General features: G+C 50.1%; 1 protein-coding gene across 1 annotated transcript in view; it reads right to left on the bottom strand.

The window, feature by feature from the left end:
• Positions 1-9: 9 nt before the first annotated feature.
• The window catches only part of naf1 (nuclear assembly factor 1 homolog (S. cerevisiae)), a 39,856-nt gene continuing 27,999 nt past the window's right edge, over positions 10-11,866 (bottom strand). The window contains exons 6-8 of the mRNA XM_055924180.1: positions 11,012-11,063; positions 9,543-9,639; positions 10-742 (exon numbers count right to left, since the gene is read on the bottom strand). Coding sequence (XP_055780155.1) covers positions 441-742; positions 9,543-9,639; positions 11,012-11,063 — 451 coding nt within the window. The 3' untranslated portion in view covers positions 10-440. The remainder of the gene's footprint in view (positions 743-9,542; positions 9,640-11,011; positions 11,064-11,866) is intronic.

Here is an 11,866-nt window from a genome sequence, read left to right as displayed (position 1 = left end):
TGACCAACAGAGAATTGAATAGTTTATTTGTCACCAGAGTCCAGCTGTTTACAAGTTTCATAAGGTTTTGCACCAGTTCGTTTTTTTATTTAACCAGGTACTAAATGGGGATCCATAATACACACAAATATAGCCCGCAGAGGAGAGTACATGATGAGGGAATGGTCCAAAACAGGGTCATATTTGTTAATTAAACTGCTGTTATCATCATCACTACAATAGTCCCCACTACCGGGGATTTAAGGACAGACACCATTAAAACAGATATGAAATGCAGACAGTAAAAATACACTTTAATGTGTTGATTTGGTCAAACAACACTGATGAGTGTCTAGGAGGAGAGGTGTACAGTCACTAGGTGTGTGTGTCCTCACTGAGGAGGATAGGGGCCAGTGGGCGGTGGGGGAGGAGAGGTGTACAGTCACTAGGTGTGTGTGTCCTCACTGAGGAGGATAGGGGCCAGTGGGCGGTGGGGGAGGAGGGGGGAGGTGAGAGAAGGGGAGGTTGTGGTAGGGGTGAGAGGGGGGAGGGGACCAGGGGAAGGACATGTGGGGGGGAGGAGGGGGAGGGTAGAGGGGGAAGGACTGAGGCTGGTAGGGGGGAGGGTAGGGGTAGTGGGGCTGGTGTGTGTAGTATGGAGACCCTTCGTATCGGGGTGGGGGACCCCAGTTGTCACGGCGAGGTGGACGACTCTGTTGCAAAGGCCTCTGGGACATCTGTGGTCTGGTGACGGAATCTCTGTCTGGAAGAGAAAGAGGGCGAGCACACAGAGGGGTTAAAGGTCAAATGATATACAGCCAACAACCATCCCAACCTGAACCAACTGATCACTAAGCCCCACCCCCCACCCCAGCTCACTGTGCTCTCTCTCCTCATGGCTCAACTAGTCAGAACGGTGGTCCCAACGGCTCACTGTGCTCTCTCTCCTCATGGCTCAACTAGTCAGAACGGTGGTCCCAACGGCTCACTGTGCTCTCTCTCCTCATGGCTCAACTAGTCAGAACGGTGGTCCCAACGGCTCACTGTGCTCTCTCTCCTCATGGCTCAACTAGTCAGAACGGTGGTCCCAACGGCTCACTGTGCTCTCTCTCCTCATGGCTCAACTAGTCAGAACGGTGGTCCCAACAGCTCACTGTGCTCTCTCTCCTCATGGCTCAACTAGTCAGAACGGTGGTCCCAACGGCTCACTGTGCTCTCTCTCCTCATGGCTCAACTAGTCAGAACGGTGGTCCCAACGGCTCACTGTGCTCTCTCTCCTCATGGCTCAACTAGTCAGAACGGTGGTCCCAACAGCTCACTGTGCTCTCTCTCCTCATGGCTCAACTAGTCAGAACGGTGGTCCCAACGGCTCACTGTGCTCTCTCTCCTCATGGCTCAACTAGTCAGAACGGTGGTCCCAACGGCTCACTGTGCTCTCTCTCCTCATGGCTCAACTAGTCAGAACGGTGGTCCCAACGGCTCACTGTGCTCTCTCTCCTCATGGCTCAACTAGTCAGAACGGTGGTCCCAACGGCTCACTGTGCTCTCTCTCCTCATGGCTCAACTAGTCAGAACGGTGGTCCCAACGGCTCACTGTGCTCTCTCTCCTCATGGCTCAACTAGTCAGAACGGTGGTCCCAACGGCTCACTGTGCTCTCTCTCCTCATGGCTCAACTAGTCAGAACGGTGGTCCCAACAGCTCACTGTGCTCTCTCTCCTCATGGCTCAACTAGTCATTTAGTCAGAATGAACAGCTGTTGACCACCACTCTTCATCACTGTGTCCTCTCTCCTCCTCATCTCTCTGCCTGTCCTGTGTATTCACTATGTACTGATTCTTCATCACTGTGTCCTCTCTCCTCCTCCTCCTCTCTCTGTCTGTCCTGTGTACTGATTCTTCATCACTGTGTCCTCTCTCCTCCTCCTCCTCCTCCTCTCTCTGCCTGTCCTGTGTACTGATTCTTCATCACTGTGTCCTCTCTCTCCTCCTCCTCATCTCTCTGCCTGTCCTGTGTACTGATTCTTCATCACTGTGTCCTCCTCCTCCTCCTCCTCACCTGTCCTGTGTACTGATTCTTCATCACTGTGTCCTCTCTCCTCCTCATCTCTCTGTCTGTCCTGTGTACTGATTCTTCATCACTGTGTCCTCTCTCTTCCTCCTCCTCTCTCTGTCTGTCCTGTGTACTGATTCTTCATCACTGTGTCCTCTCTCCTCCTCCTCCTCCTCATCTCTCTGTCTGTCCTGTGTATTCACTATGTACTGATTCTTCATCACTGTGTCCTCTCTCCTCCTCCTCCTCTCTCTGTCTGTCCTGTGTACTGATTCTTCATCACTGTGTCCTCTCTCCTCCTCCTCATCTCTCTGCCTGTCCTGTGTACTGATTCTTCATCACTGTGTCCTCTCTCCTCCTCCTCATCTCTCTGCCTGTCCTGTGTACTGATTCTTCATCACTGTGTCCTCTCTCCTCCTCCTCATCTCTCTGTCTGTCCTGTGTATTCACTATGTACTGATTCTTCATCACTGTGTCCTCCTCCTCCTCCTCTCTCTGTCTGTCCTGTGTACTGATTCTTCATCACTGTGTCCTCTCTCCTCCTCATCTCTCTGCCTGTCCTGTGTACTGATTCTTCATCACTGTGTCCTCTCTCCTCCTCCTCCTCCTCTCTCTGTCTGTCCTGTGTATTCACTATGTACTGATTCTTCATCACTGTGTCCTCCTCCTCCTCCTCATCTCTCTGCCTGTCCTGTGTACTGATTCTTCATCACTGTGTCCTCTCCTCATCTCTCTGCCTGTCCTGTGTATTCACTATGTACTGATTCTTCATCAATGTGCTCTCTCTCCTCCTCCTCTCTCTGTCTGTCCTGTGTACTGATTCTTCATCACTGTGTCCTCTCTCTCCTCCTCCTCATCTCTCTGCCTGTCCTGTGTACTGATTCTTCATCACTGTGTCCTCCTCCTCCTCCTCTCTCTGCCTGTCCTGTGTACTGATTCTTCATCACTGTGTCCTCTCTCCTCCTCCTCCTCCTCACCTGTCCTGTGTACTGATTCTTCATCACTGTGTCCTCCTCCTCCTCCTCTCTCTGCCTGTCCTGTGTACTGATTCTTCATCACTGTGTCCTCTCTCCTCCTCCTCCTCCTCACCTGTCCTGTGTACTGATTCTTCACTATGTATTGGAATGTCCCAATTTTTATTTCTTACAACATGCAGGATGAAACAGCCCAATGCCCAGTCTAATAACTGAATAGGGGAGACTGGGGCAGGGGGTTCCACATGTTGGTGTCACTCCCAATCTAGAGAGTGTTGTACAGCCCAATGCCCAGTCTAATAACTGAATAGGGGAGACTGGGGCAGGGGGTTCCACATGTTGGTGTCACTCCCAATCTAGAGAGTGTTGTACAGCCCAATGCCCAGTCTAATAACTGAATAGGGGAGACTGGGGCAGGGGGTTCCACATGTTGGTGTCACTCCCAATCTAGAGAGTGCTGTACAGCCCAATGCCCAGTCTAATAACTGAATAGGGGAGACTGGGGCAGGGGGTTCCACATGTTGGTGTCACTCCCAATCTAGAGAGTGTTGTACAGCCCAATGCCCAGTCTAATAACTGAATAGGGGAGACTGGGGCAGGGGGTTCCACATGTTGGTGTCACTCCCAATCTAGAGAGTGCTGTACAGCCCAATGCCCAGTCTAATAACTGAATAGGGGAGACTGGGGCAGGGGGTTCCACATGTTGGTGTCACTCCCAATCTAGAGAGTGTTGTATAGCCCAATCATTTGGGGATTCAAATGTGGGACGACTTCGCAAGAGGTCACCCAGAGGTCACCCACCTGCTAAATTCATGTCAGCATCTCAAAACATTGAGGTGAACGTGTGTATTTTATCGGAGGTGAAAGTATGCTACATATGAACAATTGTTTGTTGAAAAGATGAAATGGAGAGCTATATTTCAAACGTATTTCTGAGTCACTAGGTCAAGCCATGTGGAAATTAGCATCATCGTTTGCTAGGTCAAGCCATGTGGAAATTAGCACCATCGTTTGCTCGGTCAAGCCATGTGGAAATTAGCACCATCGTTTGCTCGGTCAAGCCATGTGGAAATTAGCACCATAGTTTGCTAGGTCAAGCCATGTGGAAATTAGCATCATCGTTTGCTAGGTCAAGCCATGTCGAAATTAGCACCATAGTTTGCTAGGTCAAGACATGTGGAAATTAGCATCATAGTTTGCTAGGTCAAGCCATGTCGAAATTAGCACCATAGTTTGCTAGGTCAAGCCATGTCGAAATTAGCATCATAGTTTGCTAGGTCAAGACATGTGGAAATTAGCATCATAGTTTGCTAGGTCAAGCCATGTGGAAATTAGCATCATCGTTTAATAGGTCAAGCCATGTGGAAATTAGCATCATCGTTTAATAGGTCAAGCCATGTGGAAATTAGCATCATAGTTTGCTAGGTCAAGCCATGTGGAAATTAGCATCATCATTTGCTAGGTCAAGCCATGTGGAAATTAGCACCATAGTTTGCTAGGTCAAGCCATGTGGAAATTACCATCATAGTTTGCTAGGTCAAGGCATGTGGAAATTAGCATCATCGTTTGCTAGGTCAAGACATGTGGAAATTAGCATCATAGTTTGCTAGGTCAAGACATGTGGAAATTAGCATCATAGTTTGCTATGATCAGATCACCTATAGGCCTACTGGTGTTGAGAAATACACCCCATCAGATAACCTACTGGTGTTGAGAAATACACCCCAGTTAACCGTGTGACACGGCCCCATTCTCCCCTAATCTGATGCTTTGCACCGTCACCCACAACACCTTTCTAGAGAAATCAAAAGACGATGTCGCCTGCCTTTCATCAAATACAGCACTGTGTGCTTTCTGTGCACCAACAATGTGCTCTGGGAACGTCCCTGGGCTCTGTGGTGATTGGCTATTGAATTGCTCGTGTCAGAAGGAGGTCAAACCGACGAGACCATCAGATTCTCCGGGAGAATTTCCATCAACGGCCTTCAACACACTCCAGACATGGTCCTGACATGCTCTCTCTCTCTGAAACAGTGTCTGACCTGGTTGTTGGTCAGCTCTCTGTCCTCTCTCTCTCTCTGAAACAGTGTCTGACCTGGTTGTTGGTCAGCTCTCTGTCCTCTCTCTCTCTGAAACAGTGTGTGACCTGGTTGTTGGTCAGCTCTCTGTCCTCTCTCTCTCTGAAACAGTGTCTGACCTGGTTGGTGGTCAGCTCTCTGTCCTCTCTCTCTCTGAAACAGTGTCTGACCTGGTTGTTGGTCAGCTCTCTGTCCTCTCTCTCTGAAACAGTGTCTGACCTGGTTGGTGGTCAGCTCTCTGTCCTCTCTCTGAAACAGTGTCTGACCTGGTTGGTGGTCAGCTCTCTGTCCTCTCTCTGAAACAGTGTCTGACCTGGTTGTTGGTCAGCTCTCTGTCCTCTCTCTCTCTGAAACAGTGTCTGACCTGGTTGTTGGTCAGCTCTCTGTCCTCTCTCTCTCTGAAACAGTGTCTGACCTGGTTGTTGGTCAGCTCTCTGTCCTCTCTCTCTGAAACAGTGTGTGACCTGGTTGTTGGTCAGCTCTCTGTCCTCTCTCTCTCTGAAACAGTGTCTGACCTGGTTGTTGGTCAGCTCTCTGTCCTCTCTCTCTCTGAAACAGTGTCTGACCTGGTTGTTGGTCAGCTCTCTGTCCTCTCTCTCTCTGAAACAGTGTCTGACCTGGTTGTTGGTCAGCTCTCTGTCCTCCCTCTCTCTGAAACAGTGTCTGACCTGGTTGTTGGTCAGCTCTCTGTCCTCTCTCTCTCTGAAACAGTGTCTGACCTGGTTGTTGGCCAGCTCTCTGTCCTCTCTCTCTCTGAAACAGTGTCTGACCTGGTTGTTGGTCAGCTCTCTGTCCTCTCTCTGAAACAGTGTCTGACCTGGTTGTTGGTCAGCTCTCTGTCCTCTCTCTCTCTGAAACAGTGTCTGACCTGGTTGTTGGTCAGCTCTCTGTCCTCTCTCTGAAACAGTGTCTGACCTGGTTGTTGGTCAGCTCTCTGTCCCCTCTCTCTCTCTCTGAAACAGTGTCTGACCTGGTTGTTGGTCAGCTCTCTGTCCTCTCTCTCTCTGAAACAGTGTCTGACCTGGTTGTTGGTCAGCTCTCTGTCCTCTCTCTCTCTGAAACAGTGTCTGACCTGGTTGGTGGTCAGCTCTCTGTCCTCTCTCTCTGAAACAGTGTCTGACCTGGTTGTTGGTCAGCTCTCTGTCCTCTCTCTCTCTGAAACAGTGTCTGACCTGGTTGTTGGTCAGCTCTCTGTCCTCTCTCTGAAACAGTGTCTGACCTGGTTGGTGGTCAGCTCTCTGTCCTCTCTCTGAAACAGTGTCTGACCTGGTTGGTGGTCAGCTCTCTGTCCTCTCTCTCTCTGAAACAGTGTCTGACCTGGTTGGTGGTCAGCTCTCTGTCCTCTCTCTCTCTGAAACAGTGTCTGACCTGGTTGTTGGTCAGCTCTCTGTCCTCTCTCTCTGAAACAGTGTCTGACCTGGTTGGTGGTCAGCTCTCTGTCCTCTCTCTCTCTGAAACAGTGTCTGACCTGGTTGTTGGCCAGCTCTCTGTCCTCTCTCTCTCTGAAACAGTGTCTGACCTGGTTGGTGGTCAGCTCTCTGTCCTCTCTCTCTCTGAAACAGTGTCTGACCTGGTTGTTGGTCAGCTCTCTGTCCTCTCTCTCTGAAACAGTGTCTGATATGGTTGTTGGTCAGCTCTCTGTCCTCTCTCTCTCTGAAACAGTGTCTGACCTGGTTGTTGGTCAGCTCTCTGTCCTCTCTCTCTCTGAAACAGTGTCTGACCTGGTTGTTGGTCAGCTCTCTGTCCTCTCTCTCTGAAACAGTGTGTGACCTGGTTGTTGGTCAGCTCTCTGTCCTCTCTCTCTCTGAAACAGTGTCTGACCTGGTTGTTGGTCAGCTCTCTGTCCTCTCTCTCTCTGAAACAGTGTCTGACCTGGTTGGTGGTCAGCTCTCTGTCCTCTCTCTCTCTCTGAAACAGTGTCTGACCTGGTTGTTGGTCAGCTCTCTGTCCTCTCTCTCTCTGAAACAGTGTCTGACCTGGTTGTTGGTCAGCTCTCTGTCCTCCCTCTCGCTGAAACAGTGTCTGACCTGGTTGTTGGTCAGCTCTCTGTCCTCTCTCTCTCTGAAACAGTGTCTGACCTGGTTGTTGGTCAGCTCTCTGTCCTCTCTCTGAAACAGTGTCTGACCTGGTTGGTGGTCAGCTCTCTGTCCTCTCTCTGAAACAGTGTCTGACCTGGTTGGTGGTCAGCTCTCTGTCCTCTCTCTCTCTGAAACAGTGTCTGACCTGGTTGGTGGTCAGCTCTCTGTCCTCTCTCTCTCTGAAACAGTGTCTGACCTGGTTGTTGGTCAGCTCTCTGTCCTCTCTCTCTGAAACAGTGTCTGACCTGGTTGGTGGTCAGCTCTCTGTCCTCTCTCTCTCTGAAACAGTGTCTGACCTGGTTGTTGGCCAGCTCTCTGTCCTCTCTCTCTCTGAAACAGTGTCTGACCTGGTTGGTGGTCAGCTCTCTGTCCTCTCTCTCTCTGAAACAGTGTCTGACCTGGTTGGTGGTCAGCTCTCTGTCCTCTCTCTCTCTCTGAAACAGTGTCTGACCTGGTTGTTGGTCAGCTCTCTGTCCTCTCTCTCTCTGAAACAGTGTCTGACCTGGTTGTTGGTCAGCTCTCTGTCCTCCCTCTCGCTGAAACAGTGTCTGACCTGGTTGTTGGTCAGCTCTCTGTCCTCTCTCTCTCTGAAACAGTGTCTGACCTGGTTGTTGGTCAGCTCTCTGTCCTCTCTCTCTGAAACAGTGTCTGACCTGGTTGTTGGTCAGCTCTCTGTCCTCTCTCTCTCTGAAACAGTGTCTGACCTGGTTGTTGGTCAGCTCTCTGTCCTCTCTCTCTCTGAAACAGTGTCTGACCTGGTTGGTGGTCAGCTCTCTGTCCTCTCTCTCTGAAACAGTGTCTGACCTGGTTGTTGGTCAGCTCTCTGTCCTCTCTCTCTCTGAAACAGTGTCTGACCTGGTTGTTGGTCAGCTCTCTGTCCTCTCTCTGAAACAGTGTCTGACCTGGTTGGTGGTCAGCTCTCTGTCCTCTCTCTGAAACAGTGTCTGACCTGGTTGGTGGTCAGCTCTCTGTCCTCTCTCTCTCTGAAACAGTGTCTGACCTGGTTGGTGGTCAGCTCTCTGTCCTCTCTCTCTCTGAAACAGTGTCTGACCTGGTTGTTGGTCAGCTCTCTGTCCTCTCTCTCTGAAACAGTGTCTGACCTGGTTGGTGGTCAGCTCTCTGTCCTCTCTCTCTCTGAAACAGTGTCTGACCTGGTTGTTGGCCAGCTCTCTGTCCTCTCTCTCTGAAACAGTGTCTGACCTGGTTGTTGGTCAGCTCTCTGTCCTCTCTCTCTCTGAAACAGTGTCTGACCTGGTTGTTGGTCAGCTCTCTGTCCTCTCTCTCTCTCTCTGAAACAGTGTCTGACCTGGTTGTTGGTCAGCTCTCTGTCCTCTCTCTCTCTCTCTGAAACAGTGTCTGACCTGGTTGTTGGTCAGCTCTCTGTCCTCTCTCTCTGAAACAGTGTCTGACCTGGTTGTTGGTCAGCTCTCTGTCCTCTCTCTCTCTGAAACAGTGTCTGACCTGGTTGGTGGTCAGCTCTCTGTCCTCTCTCTCTCTGAAACAGTGTCTGACCTGGTTGGTGGTCAGCTCTCTGTCCTCTCTCTCTCTGAAACAGTGTCTGACCTGGTTGTTGGCCAGCTCTCTGTCCTCTCTCTCTGAAACAGTGTCTGACCTGGTTGTTGGTCAGCTCTCTGTCCTCTCTCTCTCTGAAACAGTGTCTGACCTGGTTGTTGGTCAGCTCTCTGTCCTCTCTCTCTCTCTCTGAAACAGTGTCTGACCTGGTTGTTGGTCAGCTCTCTGTCCTCTCTCTCTCTCTCTGAAACAGTGTCTGACCTGGTTGTTGGTCAGCTCTCTGTCCTCTCTCTCTGAAACAGTGTCTGACCTGGTTGTTGGTCAGCTCTCTGTCCTCTCTCTCTCTGAAACAGTGTCTGACCTGGTTGGTGGTCAGCTCTCTGTCCTCTCTCTCTCTGAAACAGTGTCTGACCTGGTTGTTGGTCAGCTCTCTGTCCTCTCTCTCTGAAACAGTGTCTGACCTGGTTGTTGGTCAGCTCTCTGTCCTCTCTCTCTCTGAAACAGTGTCTGACCTGGTTGTTGGTCAGCTCTCTGTCCTCTCTCTCTGAAACAGTGTCTGACCTGGTTGTTGGTCAGCTCTCTGTCCTCTCTCTCTCTGAAACAGTGTGTGACCTGGTTGTTGGTCAGCTCTCTGTCCTCTCTCTCTCTGAAACAGTGTCTGACCTGGTTGTTGGTCAGCTCTCTGTCCTCTCTCTCTCTGAAACAGTGTCTGACCTGGTTGTTGGTCAGCTCTCTGTCCTCCCTCTCTCTGAAACAATGTCTGACCTGGTTGTTGGTCAGCTCTCTGTCCTCTCTCTCTCTCTGAAACAGTGTCTGACCTGGTTGGTGGTCAGCTCTCTGTCCTCTCTCTCTCTCTGAAACAGTGTCTGACCTGGTTGGTGGTCAGCTCTCTGGTTCTTTTGGACATTCCCCTTCTTCTTCTTCTTCTTCATCTTATGTTCTGCCTCATCATCACTGAAGTCCAACGCCTGGAGAGAGGAGAGACAAGAGAAGACAGAGGAGAGGAGAGAGGGGGGGAAGAGGAGAGACAAGAGAGGACAGGACAGATGAGAGGGAGGGAAAGGGAAGAGGAGCGAGAGAGAAGAGAGACAAGAGAGGACAGAACAGAGGAGTCTACTATTTAGAAGGCAGTATGGGTATTCAGACAGGACCTGTGTGTTCCTCTGTCTACTATTTAGAAGGCGGTATGGGTATTCAGACAGGACCTGTGTGTTCCTCTGTCTACTATTTAGAAGGCAGTATGGGTATTCAGACAGGACCTGTGTGTTCCTCTGTCTACTATTTAGAAGGCAGTATGGGTATTCAGACAGGACCTGTGTGTTCCTCTGTCTACTATTTAGAAGGCGGTATGGGTATTCAGACAGGACCTGTGTGTTCCTCTGTCTACTATTTAGAAGGCGGTATGGGTATTCAGACAGGACCTGTGTGTTCCTCTGTCTACTATTTAGAAGGCAGTATGGGTATTCAGACAGGACCTGTGTGTTCCTCTGTCTACTATTTAGAAGGCAGTATGGGTATTCAGACAGGACCTGTGTGTTCCTCTGTCTACTATTTAGAAGGCGGTATGGGTATTCAGACAGGACCTGTGTGTTCCTCTGTCTACTATTTAGAAGGCAGTATGGGTATTCAGACAGGACCTGTGTGTTCCTCTGTCTACTATTTAGAAGGCGGTATGGGTATTCAGACAGGACCTGTGTGTTCCTCTGTCTACTATTTAGAAGGCGGTATGGGTATTCAGACAGGACCTGTGTGTTCCTCTGTCTACTATTTAGAAGGCGGTATGGGTATTCAGACAGGACCTGTGTGTTCCTCTGTCTACTATTTAGAAGGCAGTATGGGTATTCAGACAGGACCTGTGTGTTCCTCTGTCTACTATTTAGAAGGCGGTATGGGTATTCAGACAGGACCTGTGTGTTCCTCTGTCTACTATTTAGAAGGCAGTATGGGTATTCAGACAGGACCTGTGTGTTCCTCTGTCTACTATTTAGAAGGCGGTATGGGTATTCAGACAGGACCTGTGTGTTCCTCTGTCTACTATTTAGAAGGCGGTATGGGTATTCAGACAGGACCTGTGTGTTCCTCTGTCTACTATTTAGAAGGCAGTATGGGTATTCAGACAGGACCTGTGTGATCCTCACCTCTGTCTACTATTTAGAAGGCGGTATGGGTATTCAGACAGGACCTGTGTGTTCCTCTGTCTACTATTTAGAAGGCAGTATGGGTATTCAGACAGGACCTGTGTGTTCCTCTGTCTACTATTTAGAAGGCAGTATGGGTATTCAGACAGGACCTGTGTGTTCCTCTGTCTACTATTTAGAAGGCAGTATGGGTATTCCTCACCTCTGGTGGAGGTTCCTGGTCATTCTTCCAGGATGCGTCGGACCCTTTCAACCTAAACACACACACACACACACACACACACACACACACACACACACACACACACACACACACACACACACACACACACACACACACACACACACACACACACACACACACCTTCAATTAAACATGTAGAGGGTGTAGTCAGTGTGTAGTGACCGTCGTAGCTGCTCAGTGAGGATATAGAGGGTGTAGTCAGTGTGTAGTGACCGTCGTAGCTGCTCAGTGAGGATGTAGAGGGTGTAGTCAGTGTGTACTGACCGTCGTAGCTGCTCAGTGAGGATATAGAGGGTGTAGTCAGTGTGTACTGACCGTCGTAGCTGCTCAGTGAGGATGTACAGGGTGTAGTCAGTGTGTAGTGACCGTCGTAGCTGCTCAGTGAGGATATAGAGGGTGTAGTCAGTGTGTACTGACCGTCGTAGCTGCTCAGTGAGGATATAGAGGGTGTAGTCAGTGTGTACTGACCGTCGTAGCTGCTCAGTGAGGATGTAGAGGGTGTAGTCAGTGTGTAGTGACCGTCGTAGCTGCTCAGTGAGGATGTAGAGGGTGTAGTCAGTGTGTACTGACCGTCGTAGCTGCTCAGTGAGGATATAGAGGGTGTAGTCAGTGTGTACTGACCGTCGTAGCTGCTCAGTGAGGATATAGAGGGTGTAGTCAGTGTGTACTGACCGTCGTAGCTGCTCAGTGAGGATGTAGAGGGTGTAGTCAGTGTGTACTGACCGTCGTAGCTGCTCAGTGAGGATATAGAGGGTGTAGTCAGTGTGTCTGACCGTCGTAGCTGCTCAGTGAGGATGTAGAGGGTGTAGTCAG

This window comes from Salvelinus fontinalis, chromosome 5 (genome assembly GCF_029448725.1).
Source record: "Salvelinus fontinalis isolate EN_2023a chromosome 5, ASM2944872v1, whole genome shotgun sequence".
NCBI lineage: Eukaryota > Metazoa > Chordata > Actinopteri > Salmoniformes > Salmonidae > Salvelinus > Salvelinus fontinalis.
This window is presented reverse-complemented; position numbering and strand designations above follow the sequence as displayed.